General features: G+C 37.1%; 3 protein-coding genes across 4 annotated transcripts in view; 1 reads left to right on the forward strand and 2 right to left on the reverse strand.

Moving 5' to 3' along the window:
• Nucleotides 1-104: 104 nt before the first annotated feature.
• Nucleotides 105-4459, reverse strand: LOC117793811 (septin-1). The gene is made up of 4 exons (XM_034634233.1): nucleotides 4322-4459; nucleotides 3168-3360; nucleotides 2853-3111; nucleotides 105-1769 (listed from the first exon to the last, which is right to left on the reverse strand). Exons 1-4 carry the CDS (start codon nucleotides 4382-4384, stop codon nucleotides 1139-1141), a joined length of 1146 nt encoding a protein of 381 aa, XP_034490124.1. The 5' UTR covers nucleotides 4385-4459; the 3' UTR covers nucleotides 105-1138.
• A 969-nt stretch (nucleotides 4460-5428) lies between these two features.
• The window catches only part of LOC117793783 (calpain-D), a 43785-nt gene continuing 27214 nt past the window's right edge, over nucleotides 5429-21999 (reverse strand). The window contains exons 4-10 of one of the 2 annotated variants that reach the window (XM_034634178.1): nucleotides 13336-13760; nucleotides 11430-11650; nucleotides 8960-10191; nucleotides 7123-7986; nucleotides 6014-6280; nucleotides 5796-5938; nucleotides 5429-5726 (exon numbers count right to left, since the gene is read on the reverse strand). In XM_034634178.1, coding sequence (XP_034490069.1) covers nucleotides 5549-5726; nucleotides 5796-5938; nucleotides 6014-6280; nucleotides 7123-7986; nucleotides 8960-10191; nucleotides 11430-11650; nucleotides 13336-13760 — 3330 coding nt within the window. In that variant the 3' untranslated portion in view covers nucleotides 5429-5548. Of the gene's footprint in view, nucleotides 5727-5795; nucleotides 5939-6013; nucleotides 6281-7122; nucleotides 7987-8959; nucleotides 10192-11429; nucleotides 11651-13335; nucleotides 13761-16348; nucleotides 17173-21999 lie in introns of those variants that run through there. The other variant, XM_034634179.1, reaches the window with a different exon arrangement.
• On the forward strand, nucleotides 17925-21654 carry LOC117793794 (probable ATP-dependent RNA helicase DDX10). The gene is given in 3 exon segments (XM_034634207.1): nucleotides 17925-18351; nucleotides 19523-20984; nucleotides 20987-21654. Coding segments are annotated over 3 exon segments (2397 nt in total). The 5' UTR covers nucleotides 17925-17979; the 3' UTR covers nucleotides 21550-21654.

Genomic DNA, 21999 nt, shown 5'->3' on the forward strand with positions numbered 1-21999 from the left:
GTTAACATTTAAATCAAGGAAGGCAAAAGAACAAAATTTTGAACAGCAAGAAATATTTTTCGTTTCTTGGATTCGATATATAAATAAATAGAGGCACAAAAAAATGGTTTTAAAAATTGTATAAAAAGCATATATGTATTCATTGGAGGAATTAGTTATGTAAAGGATTAAATTGTTCATATACAGAGCAATACGAAGGATTCGTGTTAACATTAAGTGCGTGAGTTTGACAATAAGCAATTACCGAGAGAGTAAAAAAAAATTATCATAAAATTGCTCGATTACTTAAAGTTTTAACTCGAGTGGACAATGCAAAATACAAGAATGTACATTTAAGTTATTGTAGTACATATAATAAAATGTAAGCTGCGATAATTTAATGCTCAACTTGAAAAATATCTTAGCTTTAGTTAAAGTAATAAACATTTCGAGCACATTCTAAATAATAATTATAAAAAAAGGCTTAATATACATGTACAATATATATAACTGCTGTCTTATTGTTTTCTTTTTTCAATTTGAGACTATTAAATGTTTTAACATGGGCAGAATTTTGTTTTTTTGTTTTAGCTTAAAAATTAAATGTGTTACGAAAAACACAAAATACAGATTACAATAAAGATTTACACATAAGTCAAATGTTAATATCAAGACGACGTAATGTCTAAATACATAATAGGAATACAGTTTGTTATAAATGTTTATCTTCTTTTAGGAGTGATATGAAGTTTGTGAGTGTGTGTTTGAGTGTGTGTGAGTGTGTGTTTGAGTGTGTGCACATATGTTTTTCAGATGCCTTGAGATTTGATTTAACATCTTTGACGTTTGATGTTTTTACAATAATAAGTATAAAAATCACTTTAGCTAAATATATAGTTATAGTTAGTTATCATGTCTTACACATATGTACATATGTATATAAATATATATATGTATATGTATATATATATATATATATATAGAATGCAAAAATAAACAAATACATTAGCGCCCATCGTGTTACGAAGTCGCAAATCGCAACTTAAAAACTGCATACAAAAAATATATATATGTTTATATCTTATATATATGTAAATTGCACAATCATGTGCTCTCCTTTCTCTCTCTCTTGTTCTCTATGTTATTCTCGCTCTCGCTCTCACTGTTGGGCCTGCATACGCGCCTGCATCTGGGCAAGCATCTCCTGCATGCGTCGCAGTTCGGCCTCCTTCTCCTGCAGGATGCGATCCTTCTCGGAGAGGACACTATTGGCCACAGCCTGGGCGGGCACACCACAATTATCACGGTCCATTTTGATGCCATTCTCCTTGCCCTTATTGATGCCGCCTTTGGCGAGACGATCCGACCGATAGTTCTCATAGTGCACCTCCTGTGTCACTTCCTGCAGATCCTGCATGTGTGTGATGAGCATTGTGCGTAGCTTAATAAAGTCACAATGCTCGGGATTCTCGACCTCAACAACGCCCCAGGGATAAAGGCGACCGCGCACCTTTTTACCTTTGACCTCGAGCAAGGTATTTGCACCGCAGACGGCAAAAGGCACTGCTTCCTTCAGTTGCTTCACCTGCTCCTTGTAGTCCTCATCCTCATCGGAATCACAGTCGGGCAGTGGATAGATTTTAATGCCATGGCTTTCAATCTCCTGCAGAATGCGGCACTTCAAGCGCAATATCTCCTTCTTGGTCAGACAATCGGCCTTGGCAATAACTGGCACAATGTTCACCTTCGAGTGCAGCTTCTTCATGAACTCCACATCCAATGGCTTAAGACTGCAAACGGTATAAAAGGAGATATTTTCAGTTAATATAGGGTATTAATATAAGGTATCAAACCGAAGCAAATATCGGTATTGTTTTTGTTTTGGTTTTCGGTTATATTGGTTTTCAGAAATCTTTGTAAATCGGATTTTTGTGTGTTTCGGTTTCAAAATAACGGCAAAATAACGGTTAAAAAAAAAGTTATCAAGTTATTTAAAAAAAAAAACGTTAATATATAAACCAAAACTCTTTGATATCAAAAAAGAACTATTTAAAAAGAACAATATTTAAATTAAAAATCAAAATTAGTTTGAAAAATTATGTTTGCCTCCAAACAACATAATTCAATTGAATGTTGAACTGAACCAAAACTATACTACATAATTTATATTTAATACTAATTTTATTTATAATTCTTAACTTAATTTTTATATTTCTTAAGAAAAAATTACTTTCTTTGCCGACTGCTTTTAGTCGTACATAAATAAATAAATAAGTAACCGTTATACATGAGTCGGTGACTAATCGGTTATTTTCGTTATTCGACGTTATAAAAAAAAACTTGTTTCATTTACGGTTATCAATTTTAATCAGTTAATTCCGGTTAAATGTTACAGTTTTGGTTACGGTTATAATCTCTGATGCAATATATCAGAAATTATTATTTTAGAGAAAAGGAAATACTTATTATAATTATTTCATTGAAATAAAGAAATAATAGGATCTATTGGGTTAAAGTATTTTTAAATATAAAAAACAAATAAGAGTATTGTCTTTGTTTTGTTTAAACAACTACTTGACTAACTGATTAAACGGGTTAAACTTTGTAGGCTCATAAATAACTTGTTATTTATATTATTTAATACTTCCTGATGCTACAAGTACTGAGACTTATTCTTTAATGCATCAGTCACAATAAATCATCGTAATCGTAACTTGCAAACAAGAACTTTTATAATATTTATACATAATGACAAATTGTTTGCGATGCCTGAGTTTAGCTTATTTGAATTAACTGTTTAAAAAATGTCTATCTTTGGCTTTCTAATGGTTTTACTTGGTAGTTTTAGTGGAGGGTGGGGGGAGGGATCTTACCCGTGTCCAAACGGCGATATAAAGTAGAAACAGCAGTGTATTCGATTGTCAACAATATTGCGTCGATTGAGGCCGCTTTCGTCCTGAAGGAATCGCTCGTATTGCTCATCGATGTACTCGAGTATGGCGCTAAAGCTGTTTGAGTTATCGATAGCATCACCAAATCCGGGAGTATCGACCACCGTTAGACGCAGTTTAACGCCACGTTCCTCAATTTCCACCGTGGATGCCTCCAGTTTTACAGTTTGCTTTTGTTTCTCTACAATTAATATGGAATTTTAATTTCAATATTGATTCATTTGGATGTTGACTCACCTATGGCATCGGGTATGATGCGTTCCGGATATAGATCGGTCAGGAATAGGCTATTCACCAGCGTTGATTTGCCCAAACCGGATTCTCCGACCACCATAAGCGTAAATTCAAAGCCCTTTTTAACGGACTTGCGATGCACTTGATTTGGCAAATTGGCAAAGCCCACATAGCCGGGTGTTTCAATGCTGGAAAACTGCAAAAATAAAAAAATAAAAAAAAATATATATTAAAACGAAATTCAAATCAATTAAAAACTAATATACCCTTTGTTTAACTAGAGGTTCTTCTATCTAGTAACAAGTGTAAACGATCTGTTAATTTACGCTCTCTTACAAGTGTTCAGTTTGCCGCTCTCTTGCGCGCTCTTGATCTCTCTCGCTCTCTTCGAGTGTGTGTGTGTGTGTGTGGGTGTTGGAATGTTTGGGAGTGCGGATGGTAGGGGTGCGGTGCATATTCCAATTGCTGGGAAAGCCTGGCTCAATGAAAGTGGCGTCGTTACTTTGGAATGCCTTGGAATGCCAGACACGCGCAAGTTTCTCTTGCATATCCAAACGTACACACACACACACATACCCTCGACACACACATGTGTGCACATACCATATGCATATGTACGTAAGTACCTAAGTATGTCGGTAAATACCTATCTTAAAGCCAATGACACCAAACAGACTCTGCGTATGTATGTACATGTTTGAGTGCAAGTGTGTACAATGTACATACTTGTTTGTATATAGGTCACAGGCAAGCAGTCAAGCAACCCAGGGCAACAAAGGATGATACACTTAACGACGGCGACGCCGACGCCTTTTTTTGCCGGCTCATGATTCATGCCCTTTTTTTATTTGAATGCGACATTTTAAATTAACATGCAGACACACACATATGCATATTTTTTGTCTGCTGCCAGTGTGTATGCGCAATTGCATATGCATTTCCGTGGCAAGAGCTGCATACATGAGGAATTTGCATGATAAGCCGCTGCACAAATACAACAAAAACAACAAGAACGCCATCGTTAATTGTCGGTCGAGGCTTGGATAAAACCGCGCCCAGTCCGTCACAAATGCACGTAACGCGTTATCAATATTCTATTCCGCAATCACTGTTCTTGTATCACATTTGTTTTTTATTTTTTTGGTAACTATACTTACGCCCTTTGTATCAGCCATTTTAAAAAAACAAAAATTAAACGACGAACAAAATATGTTGTTCATGAACTGAGTTGAACTGAGCACTAGAGTTGTAACGAATCGTTCGGATTAAGTTCTATTGAACTTATCCCTAAAGTGAGCGAACGAACTAAATCCCTGATTTTAGGTCATTTAGTTCAGTGTTGCACCGAGTGCTGCAACTCCAGTAAAAATTTCCGATCTGGCTTGTTTTTCTTACTTAAAAAATAAGTACATTTCCAAAAAAGGGATTCTGAATTTTTGTACCTTTTACTACATATTTTTTTAGTTCGATTTATTAAATGTTTGCAAAATTTTTGTTATTTAATTTTCTAACTTCTCTTCCCGAGGGCTGAGACCTTCTTAAATATATTTACCTTAATTTCATCTAATTTTGAATTTTAAATTTTCATCATATTTATTAGCTTTTAATTGAAATTTTTGCAATTTAAATTTGCAATTTTTATTCAGTGCTGGTAATTTGGTCGTCAGTGCTGAGACGGCACAGCTGATGTACAAATGTATTAGCAGTGCTGCTAACTTGTCGCCGCAAAAGACGGGCTGGCAAGGCTTCAACAAGGTGGCAGCGCTCTTAAAATGAAACTCAGGCATGGCGCCAGCTTGAAAATGTAGGTGCCGTTATTTTGTATTGACAAGTAGAAATAAATCGAATTTGTTTGGCTTATATAACTGGTAGTATTTTATTTTGAAAACAATAGACATATTTATGTATGCTGGATCGTGTCCACATGCACTTATCGTTAATTCAAATACAATACATACATCGATAAAATAAAAAACGTTGATAGTTTCGGGTTTGTTGAACTATAATAATATATATATATATATATATACTCGTAGTTTAAGATTTGCTTACTTCTCTTTCTTTCCATTTTTTGGTTTTCTCAATATGCGCGTGAATCGTTAACTATTTCATAGTATACAGCATGTATATATATATATATTTGTATATATATATTTATATATGTATATCTATATGACGTTGACAAAACATCGACTAGAATATGCAATATTTAAACAATAATAAAAGTAAACACAAAAGTTCAAATGGCAAACGGTAAAAAGGAATTACACATAGATATAAATATATATTGTGTGCTTTTGTTTTTGAACTAATATCCTCATCTATCACGCTGCTCCAATCTCACAATAATTCTGTCAACTGAATATCATCTTCCCTTCGATTGATTATGTTATCAGACGTGGCGCATGCAATCCGTGCACATTCTCGATGGGCGGACAGTGGGTGGCACCAGGTGGTCCCCAGTCATGCAATCCGCGCGAGTTGGCCAAACGATGTGTCAGACGATGTGCAATGCTAAATCCTCCACTGCCCTCCAGCTGTGTCAGCACAATGATCACTTGCCTATAAAAGAAAAATTAACATTTGAATGAGAGATTAACAGGAGATTCCCCAGGGAGTTGCTTCACTTACCTTTGCAGTGGCGGCACTGAGTCCACAGTTTTAAGCTCTCCACGCGTGGACACCACATTGTAGCTCTCCTGGCAATCGCACTTCACATGTATCCATTTATTCTCATGACGATTCTCCACCATGACAACCAAGCCAGCCCAGCCCTTAAAATACATAGTAGAAATAAAAAAAAAGTTAATAATATTAATGAAATTTATGTCATCGTCTATCACACTCACCTTGGTCAAGTAGTAGGCGGTCATGCCCTCGCGTCCCTCATGTCTCTGTCCCTTAGTCAGAGTTAAACTGATGATGGCATCCGCTAGAAGATGAGGTGATGGTGTTATCTGCTCGACAAGGAGACGCTTCGAGCTGTGGATGGCGAGGATGCATTGTGGATACTGATGTGGATCCTCGATGCCCGTGTGCCAGTGATTAAACGCCAGACAGACGAGCAAATAAATATCACGCTCCAACATCTTGTGACAGCCAACAAAGCCGCGAACCTGAAGAATAGAGAAAAAATGCGAGAAGAGAGAGAGAGATGAAATGTCTGGTACCTCATACGAATTCCAAATACTTTTAAAGAAGAAAATAAGAAGCCAAAATAAAACTTAGAAGAATAGAAAATAGTTAATACATAAATTAGGAAATTCAACTAAGAAAAACATTTTAGTATACAAAAATTATGAAATTAATATATGCAACAATATTTGCAGAGTACAAAAAATATAGGAAATCTATTTCTTAAATATTTGAAAAAAAAAAAAAATATTTTTAATTTCGTTTTAACATTGTAATTAACCATTCAAAATCAACTTTTTCTGATTTTAATTTCCAAGTGAAATAACTCCTTTTTTTATTTTTATCTTCAATACACTGTTACACTGGACTGTTAGCATTATAAGTTTTATTATAAAACTCATGAAATAATCATTATTCTATGAGTTTTATTATATTACTTATGATTACTTTTGAGTTATATTTTTTTTAAACAAAAGTAATTATTATTTCATGAGTAAAATATTAAAAATCATAAATCTTAAGATTATGTCTCATAAAATTTTTTTTTTTGTGTATTTCACGTTTTTGTACAGTTAGTAAAAAAATAAACAAAATAATCATTATTTACCGTCCCTGATAAAATATCTTTGATTTCGTGTTTTACTTATATTTGACTTGCTTTTTTTAATTATCCTTTTATAATATTACTAATATTTGTTTGCTAATTTTTATTTTTAAATTACCAAATTTTGATATTTTTAATATTAACTATGCTTATTCTGAAAGGAAATCAAAATCTCTAGAGGATTGACTGGATAAAAGGATTGATTAGAGATTTGCCCACCTGTCGCTTGCTGTGCTCCACAAGGCGTCCAATTTCCGGTGCCGCTGGAGAGCGTGTACGAAAGATGACAACACAGAGATCAAGTTGACTTCGTTGCGACTTCTCCGAGTTGCGTTGTCCCTCCTGGAAGAGCGTAAACTCCGCCTCGGTCGGCTCCAGCACCGTGAGCAGGACACACGAGATGGAGCAGAGGGGCTGGAGGGTGCCCTGGAGACGCACCTCATTCCAGCCGGAACGCACCTTGCAAATGTCAATGCAATCGAAATAATTGAGCACATCCTCAAAGGAGATCCAAAAGACGCCCTCGGAGGCGCCATGTGGCATAAGGGCATCCCTTAAGTCATCTGTCCACAGCTGCGAATCATCGGACCAATCGCCACGCCATGAATAATGTCCCCAGGGATTGCGTAGCTTCAACAGGCGATGTCCCTGGATGTCCTTGACATCGAGCACGGAGTAGGCATGCCTGGGACGCAATCCCTTGTGTTGATACTCCTCCTCGTCGACCTTCATGTTGCCGCCGCCACAGCTGGCACCCATCAGGAATCGCACACAACGTGAGCTCAATAATTGTGCCCAAATCAGATCCTTGTCGAGCTCATCCTCGCTGGGCATGGGCAATGAGCTCGCCTGCAATGGAATGCTCTCACAGGGCGCACCCGTTAACGTGGCCAATCCCTCGATGGCGCGTCCCGAAACCAAAGCCTCATAGCAACCATGAATCTTGGCCACCGCCTTCTCAATCAGTGGCACCCAAAGCTGTTTGCGCTTCGCCTGCGAGTAAACCAAGTGTCCACGCTTATCGCAGGGCAGCAAATCATCGACCAGCACCGTCGTCCATTTGCCATCCTTGCAGAGACGCACCTGGTGAGGTAAGGAGTTATAATAATTATTTAATATATATAAATATAACAAATAGGAATTATTTATTAAATGATTTTAGTTTTATGTTGATTTTGATTTGATTTAATATTAAGTTAATATTGATTTGATTTAATATTAATTTTGATTTAATGTGGATTTGATTATTATTCAATTTTTGATTTGATTTGATGCGGATTTGATTTGGATTTAATATAATTTCCTTTGATTTGATTTTGATTTGGATTTAATATAATTTCCTTTGATTGGATTGAATTTGATTTTGGTTTAACGTGGAATTAATTTGAATTCTATATTGATTAGAATTTGATTTAATGTGGATTTGATTTCGATTTTATATTGATTGTTTTAAGAATTGTAGCGTGACTAGATTTTTCTTATTTTTCTGTGCATTTTGCACATGTCAGCTGATCGACGAAATCAAATCCAAATCAAAATCCAAATCAAATTTAATTTAAATCAAAATCTATTTTCAGAGTACCCAAATTGCTATTAATATTTATCAAAAATATATGTAGTACTAGGGCAGCTATGTGATATAGTCATTCGATTTTGACAAAATTTTTACAGGGTATGGTAAAAAATACATATTCTGTGAGTTTGGTTAATATAGCTCACAAAAATAAGGTTTTACATACTAAGGGTTAATTTACATCCGATTTTTCCTATGACAGCTATATGATATAGTAACCTGATTTTGATCAAATTCTTAATTATTGTAAAATTAAAAAAAAATGTTAATAAAAATAATTTAAAAAATAAAAATTCAATCTTCCTCGGTCTTTGACCTCGATTTTAACGCACTTGCAGGTCGAATTTTCCAAAACGCCATCTTAAACGCCGATAAATTTGTCATATCTGTGTTGTGTTAAAATTTCAAACTTGTAGCTTAAGCCGTTTGTCCTGTGCAATGCTCAGTCAATTGGACAAACAACTTGATATATATAGAACTGACCTGATAGGCACCCTGGGCACAAATCTCCTTGGTGACCAGCACCTCCTTGACGAGATCTTCACGCTCGGCGAGCACAGCCAGAGCGCTGAGCAGCCAACAATTGCCGAGGACACCTTGACAGATATCCGATGGCAATGGGGTTCGGAACACAGCCCATGGTGGATAAGCGCCACCATCGCAATTGATCTCGTGCGGACGACGCCATTGCACGACGGGATTGCTGGTGCCGTCGGGGCAGCTACTGCCGGGATTATAGTACAGACTCTTGGGTGCCGGTGGAAATGAATCATCCACAAAGAGCTCATTGTTATCCCGGCAATATTGTATGATATTTTGCCATTTGGTTAATGCCTCCGTCTCCTCCAGCTGTCGCAGATTCTCCATTAGTTTGCTCTCCTGCCTGATTTCCGGGACATGGATTTGCATGGATTTGCGAGTAAGTGCATCCGTAAGCACAGCATTCACTAATCCTCGCGAACTGGAGCAAATGTCACAGACAACGGAGGCGGCACAATTCTCATAGGTGCACGCTGGACATGTCCACTTCTTCACCAGCTGCTGCTGCTGCTGCTGCTGCTGTTGAAGATTATAGGCTGAACTGGAGCTGGCTATGGAGATATTGCGTGGCACTATGGAACCGCCGGTGCTGTGACGCTTCGGAATGGCGCCCGAGGAGCTGCGCAGCTGCAGCTGTTGATGTTGTTGTTGCTGTTGTCCGCCAGTTAAAGGAGCATGCGGAGCAGGAGGAGCAACTGCAACGGAAATTGGCGCTGTTGCCGCGGGCAGAGCTCTTGGCGATGGACTACGCGATGGATGTAACCTTGGCAATTGTAGCTGCATTGGCGTATTCGTATTCGTATTCGCATTCACCACTTCACCCATCGTCTGACCCACACCATGATTGCCCATTTGGCCATCCTGCTCCTCATAGGATTGGCCATCGGGACGTTCGCGCACTGAATCCACTGGCAGCAGACGCATCGATTTGCAGGCACTGCACAGACCCACGGATAGCGAATTCTTCAATGTACAGTGGCTGCATGTCCAGAACTCTCCCTTGCGCAGTGTCATGTCCTCGATCGACGAGATGCTCTTCAGCTTCGATCCGCCACAGACAATGCAGGCCATCGCCGTGGAATAGTTCACCAGTGTGCATTTCTTACAGGTCCAAGGCTCATCGCTACGCGGCTCCAAACCAACTAAAGCAGAGGAAGCAGCCAGAGGATGAGGCACTGCATCAATCCAAAACAAAAAAGAAAACGATTTTTAATTATTCGAATTATTTATTTAACATCTACTAAAAGTAGACATTTAAGAAAACTAAAATCCATTAAAAAATAATATGTGTTTCATCAATAAATGGAAATTATATCTATATATATAAAACCCTTTGTCCTGACTCATTCATTTACTGATCATTGTAAAAGGCAATATTGTAAGAGCTACAAGGTTGAAATTTGTACACAATATAGCTGAGATAATTTGATTAAGTTAGAGATCAAAATTGCATCTGCCCAAATGTTTATGAATATTAAAAAAATATATTTTAAAAATAATTAAAAAAAAAAAAACAAAAAAATAATTTAAAAAATTAATACAATTTTTACTTTTGCTGATAAAAATATTCTCAATACTTTTGATTTTCAAAGCAATAAAAAAGCAATTGTATAGTTAAACCATGATTTTAACAAATGTGTTATTGAATTATTCTACTTAAAAAAAAATAAAAGTTATGCTGTAATAATTTGAAATTTTAGTATTAATTCAAAATTTTTGTCTATTTTGATAAACAATACAAATAAATTGTTTGATAAAAGTTAAAATTAAAGTTTAACCCATTCAAAAATTGTTTTTTAAGATTGTTTGGCCTTATTCAGATACGATTTTCAGGTCTTACATTTTTTTTCGAATTCGAAACCAGTTTGCAATTGTTAACCCTCTAATACCCAAGGGTGCATCAAGGTCCTCATCCACTTAATTATAATTACTGAATAGGTAATTCATTTTTTAATATAAAAATATTTTTTGACTGTTGCTTACAAATACATTAAATGATTTGCAAATGCTTAAAATCTCTCAGAAGCCTTTAACTGTACTTTTATTTTTGTCTTGCACATGTCATGTAAATTTTTTCTGCGTTAAATTTTATCTTTTAAAATGTGAGTTTTATTGAATTAATACAACTCGAAAAATAACCTATAAATTTTACTTATTTTTTTATTTTTATTTTTTGAAAGGTTGGTTCAATTATTAACCAACTTAAATATCATATTTGTGAAAATATATAAATTTGTTTACATATTGTCACCTTACAGGTAAAAGAAACCTTCTACACAATTTCTGAGCTAATTTTGAATTAAGAGGTCCAAATTTAACTTAGTAAAAATTATTTGACTTATTACTGTTCATTATTTCGATGATTGGGGCTTAGAGGGCTAGGACAGGATTAATCTGAAATGCAAGAACTCACCTGATGCCGTTGAAGGTAAAGCCATTTGGTTTGTATTTGGGTTTGTATTTGGGTTTGTCGCCGCGTCGCACATCTCACAGGATTCGGACCAGAGGCGATTGTAGGCGTAGGAACATTTGCCGCAGGTTCGAAACTTTCGATTTCCGTGCAAAATCATTGCTTGCGGTTTATTGTCGTTGCGTGTTGCAGCTGGAATGAGACGACCGCTTGCCTCATGTGTGCTAAAGACAGGGAGAGCGAGCGAAAGAGACAGAGTGAATGGAAAAGAGAAAGAAAAAAAGACGTTAGTTGAAATAATCATTTAAAGTGCCATCATGCATTTGATTAAAAAATTAAAATCAAAATTTAGCAAAAATTCAACGAAAATTTAGCAAAATTTGAGCAGTGAAATAACACATAAATAATAACAAATGAAGCGACTGTTTCGTTATTGTTGTTGCTGTTGCTGCACAATTAAAAGCGAAAAGCAAAAGAAAACAAACGAGAACTTAAGCAGAAACATAAAAAAAAAACACTCACAACAAAGCATTTTGTTATCTTCGTCAGACCGAAGTGTCATATACCCTATGTGAGTCACACCAAAACAATTAAGCTAATTGAATTAATAGCTGTCTTTAAGTAATGTCGACAGACAATCATCCTGTAAGAAATTATAAAGCTCTTAAAATAACTTAAATCAACTTAACTTTTAGTATTTGCGTTTTAGAAATAGCTAATTAACAATAATAAAAAGAAACTAAAGCAATTAACATTTATTTAAAAAAAAAAAAAAAACAATTGCATTCAGTACTTTAAAGCATATTACATCCATTATATTGGATTGCCTTTTAAATGCTATAGCTATTTAATAATAATAATAATTTGCATTCCAAAATTCGCAAGAAATTAAGAAGTAATTGAAATTACTTGCTAAATTGTTGGAAATTGCAAGAAATTTAATTTACATGAATAAGAAAATAAATGTGAAATATAATTATGCTGCCCATGTAATTAAAAAGTAATTGGCAACTACTTGTTAGTAAATATAAGTAATTGAACCACTAAAGAATATAAAAATACAAGTGCAACTGAATTGAGTTTCTTAAGTATTGAATGCAATTTAAAAGTAATTGTAATTACTTGCTGGTAATTGTAGGTAATTACATAGTCTTAATGTAGTACAATCTAAATTATTAAGTAATTGTAACTACTAAAATGTAATTACATGCATTAAACATAGAGAAACACATGTACATTTGAATACTAATGGACATGTAAATACACAATTTCTAGAAATTTAAAGTTAAATGCCATTACTGCAAAGTAATTGCTGGTAATTAAATGGTTTAAATGTAGTAATGCATGTATAATATAATTGTAATGCAAAAAATATAACTACAAATATAATTTTTGCAGCTGAACTTAAAAAAATGCAATTACTTTATAGTATAATAAATGCAGATAATTTAAAGTAATTAAATAGCTTGCACACTAAAATATTCTACAGAAAAATGCTTATTGGTTAGTTAACTAATCACTTGCTATGCTAGACTTGATCAGCAAGTTGATAGACTCTTTGGATTGTAGGGTATAATGTATAATCAGCTAAGCGTAACGCGCAACGCAAACAATAAACGAAATCAAATTGAATGTTAACTGCAAAACGAACATACACAATTGCATAGATCGATTGTATGTATATAGTAGTATGTATATACATATATATAAAGATATACATATGTATGTAATCAGATGTATATAGCACCGTATATATATATGCAATTTTGTATGACTAATCGGCAAATTAAGCAGAAACAATAATAAAAATCGTAAAGCGTAATTGATAAGTGTGCAATTAGTTGTTGTTGTTGTTGTTATGGCTGTAGTTGTTGTTATTGTCATTATCGTTGTTGTTATAATTGCGTACATTTTGGATTCAGTCGTTTTGCGGGGTCCCTTCCACACCTTGGCATAAATTGAATGCTCTGACGCATTGTACAAATCGCTGGCAGCAGTTGTTGCTGTTGCTGCTGCTGCAGCTGCAATTGTTGCTGCTGCTGTTGATTCTGTTTCCGTGTTGTTAGTTGTCTCATTGCAATGCTCACTAGTTGTTGCTCCAGCAGTTGCAACTGTTGTTGTTGTTGTTGTTGTTTCACTGCTGTCGATGAGATCAAAGCTGCTGTTGTTGCTATTGTTGCTGCTGCTGTTGTTGTTGCCCAGTTGCAGCAGCAATTGTGTCTCATTGTTGTGCTTCTTCTTGTGCAGCTTGTGTTGTTTATTAACCTGTGCATAAATAGGCGCCACTTGTTGTTGTTGTTGCTGCTGTTGCTGTTGCAACTGCTGCTGCTGTGCAATTGCAACACATTCGTTTTCATAAAGCTGCTGATTGAGTTTATTGTTGTTGCTGCTGCTGCTGTTGTTGTTGCTAGAGCTGTTGCTGCTGCTATTGTTATTGTTGCATGTTGTTGTTGCTGTTGTATCACAGTGTTGCTGCTGCTGCTGCTGCATGTTGTCGGACCAATCGTTGACCGCTATGAAAACTCCGTTGCGTGGAATGCTGAACTGTGAGCTCTGTTGTTGCTTTTGTTGCTGTTGTTGTTGCATGCAACTTCCACTGTTGTTGCTGCTGTTGCTTCTCTGCTTCGATTGTCGCATTGGCATTGGCATTGGCTTAAAAGCAGCAACTGTTGCTGCTGTTGTTGATGCTGCTGCTGTTGTTATTGCTGGCGTTGCTTTTGCCGATCGCGATAATGTTGTTATCGTAAAATTATATTTCTTTTTGACTTTGTTGTTTTGGTTCTTGTTGTTGTTGTTCTGCTTGCGTCGACAGAACGTATCATTGGCAATGGCAAAACGTGAATTGCTGCAGGGCGCGACGACGGCAACAGTTGGCGGTGGAGTAACTGCATTCACAGCGGGAGCAACTGCAACAATGCAAAAGTTTAAGCAAACCATTTAATTATAGCAGGCATTGTAACGATTGTAATTGTTTTAAAATATAAATTCTTTAAGAAAAAAAAGAACTTTAAAAAATAACTTCTCCTATTTTCAAAAAATTTCAACATTTATTTTAAAATTATGAAATATTTAGTTACACTTTATATAACATAAAGCATACATATAGTACATACTTATTTTTTTAATTTTTATATTTATTTTTATTTGAATAGCCTGAGTTATTGTAATTTTTATACTAATTTCGATCAAAAACAAGAATTACAATGAAGTTTATAATTTATTTTTTTTATGTAAAAAAAACTGAAAATATGAGTAATTTTATGATTTTTATATAAAAATTTGATTTTTTTTTTATTTTAAATCAACTTTTATAATAAAAATCGACATATAAATGTTTCTATTATGATAAAAATGTGAACTAAGTTATTTTGTAAATTCTAAGAATAAAATATTATATTTTTCTCTAAATATAATTATTTAAAATAAAAGTAAGTATAAATTAAATGAGTCTATATAATAATAAAAATTATGTTATATAATGGATCTCAAATCAGATCAAGGTTGCAAAAAAAAAAAGTCAAAAAATAATATTTATTATTTAAAAAATGATAATCGTTTTTAGGGATTACTTACTGTGTGGCAGATTGAAGATGTCCTTGCTGAAGTTGTTCACATAGCAGACATGACAGCTGCGTGCCGAGGATGCAACTGAGCTCGAGGATGTGGAGGAGGTGCTCAAGCTTTGAGTGCGTCGCAAGTAGGAGATGCCACGTCGTGACTGCCAACGCTTGGAATGTGAATGTGACTGTTGCTGATGTTGTTGTTGCTGTTGCTCCAGCTGTGATGGCTGATCATGCAACAGCTGACAATCTCTCTCCCGCTCCCGCTCCCACTCTCGCTCCCTCTCCAGTTGCCGTTCCCTCTCCTTCTCTCCACTCAATTCCAGCTGCACAGTGGCAGCGGAAGCGGATATCGCAGTGACAGCTGAAGTGACAACACTGGAACTTGTTGTTGTTGCTGCTGCTGCTGTTGTTGTTGTTGTTGCTGCTGGCGTCTCATGACGTCGCGGACAGAGCGTCTCCTTGTAGATGGGCGCCAAATAGCTGACAGTGTCACAGATGACACAATGCCATGTCACGGAATTGTTATCCGTGTCGCAATGCCGGCAGATCCAACGACGATTCAATGCCGGATTCGAAAAGTGTCGATATAATTCAATGGAGCTCTTAATATATTTACGCGTCTCCTCACAATTTGGACAATTGCCTGGTAAATTCTTTTGGCCATTACGTTGCGGACGCTTCAAGCAGCCGCGTAGCAGGGACTTATAGACATGTCCATGTCCATAGTTAATCCCTATACCAACACCAACACCAATACCAATCCCTTGGCCCTGTTTCTGCTCGCTTCTGTAAATGGGGGGAGTTGGGAGCAATTAATTCAAGTCTTTACTTTTTATTTTTCAATTTTCCAACACATTTTTTTATTTCTGCTTTTTTCAGATTTTTTATTAATAATTTTGTTTGTTTTTTTTTGGTTTTTCACTGTGCAGCAGACAAAGTCGAATCAATAAAATTGTAAACAAAGTTTCGTTTGTTGCCAATCGATTTTCCCCAAAAAAAAAAAAAAGAAAAACAAAAAAATACCAAACAAAAAAAATTTACTTTTTTTTGGTCAGCTTTGTTGTTGTTGTTTTTGCTGTTGCTGCTGCTGCAGTTGCTTCGATTGTTGTTGTTGTTATTGTGTATACATACTGACAGATAGATAGCGATAGAGAGTGAGAGAGAACGAGAGCACAGGACAAACACACGCACGCACACATTTGCAATTTGGTTTTGTTTTGTGTAACGGTAAACGTTAGCTGAAGCTTTTGTGCACGCACACATATGCATTGCTTGTTTGCCTGACTCTATGTGTGTGTGTGTGTGTGGTAGTGGGTGTGTGTGTGTGTATGCACATACATGTATACACTGTATGCTTACCTGGTCACAGCTTTGTGCTTATCAACAATTGTCGCGACCTCCTCATCACACTCGGTGGCCAGCTCCGCTGCAGCCGTCACCACCCCCGACACAGTGGCTGTGCCGCCTCCTCCGCCACCTCCTTCTCCTACTCCTCTGCCCACCAATAAGTTTTCATGTCGATGTTGTTGCTGCTGCTGCTGCTGCTGCTGATGTTGTTGTTGATGTATCCAAGTGCTTTGGTGTCGCGGCGGCTGCTGCTGTTGGGATTGCGTTTGTAACTGCGACTGTGACTGCAACTGCGACTGCGACTCATGATGATGTTGTTGGTATAATGTTGCGGTAGGACTGGGGAATACCTTGCGCACGGTTCCACAATTATAGCATTTTAATGATTCCGTTGGATTTATCGTATTGCATTTGGTGCACGACCATTGTAATACCGATGATATTGTGCCCATATTGTTACAACAAAACTCTTGCAATCAATTCAAATCAAATTCACATACGAAATTCACGCACAATTCACGATGCTCTTGTGTATGTGTATGTGTGAGTAAGTGTGGGGAGTGAAGGGGGGCCCAGAAGCTGTAGCTGTTTTGTTAGTGGAAGGAAAGTGCGTGTATGTTTGTGTGTGTGTGTATGTTTGTGCAGAGCTCACAGCCAGCAGTTGATAATTGCATTTAACTGTCTCACGCGGCGCGCTGTTTTAATACTTTGAACTGTTGCACCACAACACATATTTGGTATATATTGTGGGGCCAACCTTGTTGTAGATACAGATCCTTCTTAAGCAACAATAAGCTAGCGCCAGCCAGCCATCCAGCCCACCAGACCTACAGATGAGCGATAGTTTAGTGACTGTTATCTATCTGCATATCGTGTCACTCGTAAAAAATGGATATCGAATACAATTTATAGGAATCATGAAATAAATTGCATTTAATTATCCAAATAGCAGCAAGCAGTAAAATATGTGCATACTGATGTACAGTTAAAAGCGTGCAAAAGTTGAACAATAATAAAAATTACATTTGCCTGCGCTTTTTTCCAATATTGTTTCGTCGGCTATGATAAAATATTGCCCATCGCTACATTGTTGCCAACCTATCTGTTTTATAGCTAGTTTTGGCTATTTTCAGAGTTCGCTTGCTAAAAAAATGTTAAAATTGCTATTAGCTGGAAATCTGTTTTTTTTTTATAAATATATTTTAAGCTATATTTTGCTATTAATGTTTTTGGTAAAACTGTGCAAAAGTGCTCACAAAAACAAATTTAGATGCTTTCCAACCGGAAAGAGCTATTGTTCCCAAGAACTTGGTCAACACTGGTGTGGAACCACTGTGTTGGCCCAAGGGCTGCTACCCGGTCCAAGTGCTGCCACCCTGCAAAATGTTCCGATTTGCAACTTGCATCACGACTGATTCAGTATTTATTAATTACCAAATGTTCTGGTATATTTTAGGTATAAAATTTATTACTGACACTTATTGTTGCAATCGACTTATTTGATAATAACCAAAAACAAATCGCCCACTGTTATCGATAGAATCGATAAGTATCAATAATGCCATAATAATAATCGCCGTTCCTCGTGCGAACTAAACGTGTTTTGTGTGTAGCTAACAAACAATTTATTTAAAACATTCGGCATGCAGAAACAGAAACCCAAAGGTCCTGGCAAACCAGGACCGAGACCGCCCAAGCATGGCAACAACAACAGCCATAAAGGTGGCAAACAGTTCAAACACAAGCGTTCTAAAGAATTTGCTATTTCAAAACTGGCCGCAACCGACAGCGAAATTCAGGAGCTTCGTTCAAAATACGACGACATCGATGCGAGCAGCATTAAAACCTTTGCGGACTTCCCATTCTCGCAAAAGACCAAAAAGGCATTGGCCGAGTTCAAGTTTGCCACGCCCACAGAAGTGCAGCGCCAGAGCATTGGACCAGCACTCCAGGGGAAGGACGTGCTCGGAGCTGCCATCACAGGCAGCGGCAAAACGTTGGCCTTCCTCTTACCGGTAATGACTAACGGATACCTTGTACTTGCAAAGTACAAAGGGTCTTTTAAAATTGTCAAAAGTGAATTAGGCGCAACAGGCAGAAAAGAAGAAGCATGCGTGTCAGAACCCTTAAAAGTGAAGACAGTTGGTCAAGTATTAGTTTTGACAATTTTAATTATTATTTTTTATTTTTTGTATTTTTTTCGTTTCTTTTTTTTTTTTTAAATTTTGCGGATGATTTTTAGAGTTAAGATATCAAACCAAAACAAATATCGGTCCCGGCTTTGGTTCCCGTAATTTCCAATATATGAAGCGTCAGATTTAAAATTTTGAATTTTCGAAAAACACAAATGGTTGCATCAATTTGAATTTAGAATGAATTCAGAGGCCAAACTATGATCAAAATGACATTCCGCTTAAAAATTGGTTAAATTTTGGCAAATTTATGGTAGTTTGAAGTTGGTCAGACTTTTGACCTAACAACTTAACAAGACAAAATTTTTGTTAGATTTCACATGATTTTTTACAGAAAAATGAAAGGTCTCAGAATCAAATTTAAAGTGTTGTCTCATACTAATTACGATATAAGGAGTTGATTAAAAGTGAAAACTTGAGATTTAAAATTTTCAATTTTCAAAATATCAAAGGGGGGACCCTTATCATTGAAATCAAACCATGGCTATGATAGTCGAAAATAATAAAATTTTCTAAATGAACAAAATTTGAATGCAGAATGAAATCAGAGGCCAAACCATGATCAAAGTGACATTCCGCTTGAAAATCGGTTAAGTTTTGTCAAAGTTATGACAGTTTGAAGTTGGTCAGACGTTGGATCTAACAACTATACAAGTCAAAATATTTTTAAAATTTGACTTGATTTTTGACAAAAAAATTAAAGGTATCAGAATCAAGTTTAAAGTGTTGTTTTATACTAATTGAGATATAAAGAATTTGTTAAAAGTGAAAACTCGAGATTTAAAATTTTCAATTTTCGAAATTTCAAAGGGGGGACCCTTAGAATTAAAATCAAATTTAAGATCTATTATGTACATTAATTAATATCTTTTTACCGAAATGCTGTTTCTGGAAGTTTTTATTATATTAGACAGGAAAAGAATATAGGAAACGAGAGACAGTTTGTTTTTAAATTTGTTAAATAACTGACTAATTTGTTAATTAAATTCTTCAGGTACTGGAACATCTGTATATGAGCAAATGGTCGCGTTCGGACGGCGTTGGCGCCATCATAATCTCGCCGACCCGCGAGCTCGCCTATCAGATCTTCGAGACGTTGAAGAAGGTGGGCAAACATCATGATTTCTCCGCGGGTCTCATCATTGGTGGCAAGAATCTGAAGTTTGAGCGCACACGAATGGATCAATGTAATATATTGATCTGTACGCCGGGACGTTTGCTCCAGCATATGGATGAGAATCCGCTATTTAATACGAGCACAATGGAGATGTTGGTCTTGGATGAGGCGGATCGTTGTCTGGACATGGGATTCCAAAAGTGTTTAAACTCAATTATTGAGAATTTTCCACCCGATCGTCAGACATTGTTGTTTTCGGCCACACAAACGAATTCTCTCGAGGATCTGGCGCGTCTGAATCTGAAGGAGCCGGTATATGTGGGCTACGAAGGTGGAGGCACCTCATCCGCTGTCTTGGCTGTGCCGGAGCTGCTGCAACAGAGCTATGTGGTGTTGCCGCTGGAGGAGAAGATCACCATGTTGTGGTCATTCATTAAGAATCATTTAAAACAAAAGATTATTGTATTTGTGGCGAGCTGTAAGCAGGCCAAATATCTCTATGAGATCTTTTGTAAATTGCGTCCAGGCGTGGGATTACTGGCGCTCTATGGCACACTGCATCAAGATCGACGCATTGCCATCTATGAGGATTTTCTGCGCAAGAGTCATGTGGTCATGTTTGCCACGGATGTGGCATCGCGTGGTCTTGATTTCCCTGCTGTCAATTGGGTGCTCCAACTGGATTGTCCCGAGGATGTCTCTCAGTATATACATCGAGCTGGACGCTCGGCAAGGAATAAATCGCGTGGCGAATGTCTGCTGGTCTTGACGCCCAGCGAGGAGGAGCATATGATTGGTGCACTGCGGGAACAGTTGAAGCTGGAGATACGTTCGGTGCACATTGATCCCAAGAAGCTATTCTCGCCACGTGTCAAGATCGAGGCATTCCTGGCACAGTTTCCCGATCTGCGGGCGTCGGCACAACGCGCCTTTTTATCCTATTTAAAGTCGGTTTTCCTGATGCGCAACAAACGCATGTTTAATGTGCACAGCTTGGATTTGGATGCATATGCTCAGAGTCTGGGATTGGCGGTGACACCGCGTGTGCCTTTCCTGCGGCACAACTGGAAGCAAAAGCAGGAGCAGGAGCAGCAGACAAAGCAGGAGAAACAGCCGGAACAGAATAAACAGAGCAACTTTGAGGCGGAGAGCAGCGATGAGGACGAGGATGAGGATGATTTCATCAAGATAAAGCGGCGGGATCATGATGTGGAAGGCGGTGCCGTGGATTTAGATGAAACTGCCGTAGACTCGGACTCCAAAGAGACGCCTCTTGTGGTGCCGAAGCGTGAGAAGACGGTGACCAAAGCGGCGCTGGCCAAGAAGGCGCTCAAAAGCAATTGCAAATCAACTCCAAGCTCAAGTTCAACGATGAAGGTGAATCCGTGGCGGATGAGCGCAATCAAATGAAGGCATTGAGTACAAAAACAAAGAAACAACAAAAGGATGACGATGGTGGCATCAATCTAATGCTATCCAAGGCGCTGCTCAATGAGGAGGATCAATATGATAAGCAGCGTTTCCGGGAGCTGGTGAAGAAACGTCACAAATTGCAACGCGAAAAGCTGCGCAAAAAGGCCGAGCAACAACAGAGCGACGAGGATGAAGATGATGATGAAGGGGACAAGGAGCAGAGGAAGGGAATGCAACTCGATGTGGATAGCGATAGTGAGGCTTCAGTGGATCTAAGTTGGCTGCCAGATCCCGATAAGATTTACAAAAAGCCAGGGCAGCACGAGAAGGAACATGAAGAGCAGCTGGAGCAAGATGATGAAGATAATGATAATGATACTGATGATAATGACGATGATGATGACGAGCCTGCTTATAAAAAGTCCAGAATAACAGACAAATTAACATTGCTAGACACGGAAGCCATAGCGGCCAATTTGTTGGCCAGCTAATAGCAAAAACAAAAAAAATAGTGGGTAAAATAGGGGGGGAAAATGAATCGAAAAATCTAATCAATAAAAACATCCACTGTAAATGCTTCACAAATATTTGGAAAATGCCCACAATTTTATTTTTTCTTGCACTCCTTTTTATAGCCTTCACATACAGTTCGTACAGTAATTCTATTGACAAAGCAAAAATATGCTCAACTGTTTTTTAAAATTAATTAAAAGCAATGGAGCTTGTTATAAAAAAAAATTAAAATAAAGTGTATTTTCTTTTTGCACAATAAAATATGTGCATTTTTAAACTTTGTCAAAACAATTACTTGACCAGCTGTATGCTTAAGAGAGGGAGAGAAAAAGAGAGTTGGTTATGGGGTTAAAGAGAAAGGGGCTTGGGAGATGGGAGAGTTTGCATGTCAGTGGGAGCAGGAGCGGAGGCTTTTTTTGGAAGGGTAA

This window comes from Drosophila innubila, chromosome X, assembly GCF_004354385.1.
Source record: "Drosophila innubila isolate TH190305 chromosome X, UK_Dinn_1.0, whole genome shotgun sequence".
In the NCBI taxonomy this organism is placed as follows: Eukaryota; Metazoa; Arthropoda; class Insecta; order Diptera; family Drosophilidae; genus Drosophila; species Drosophila innubila.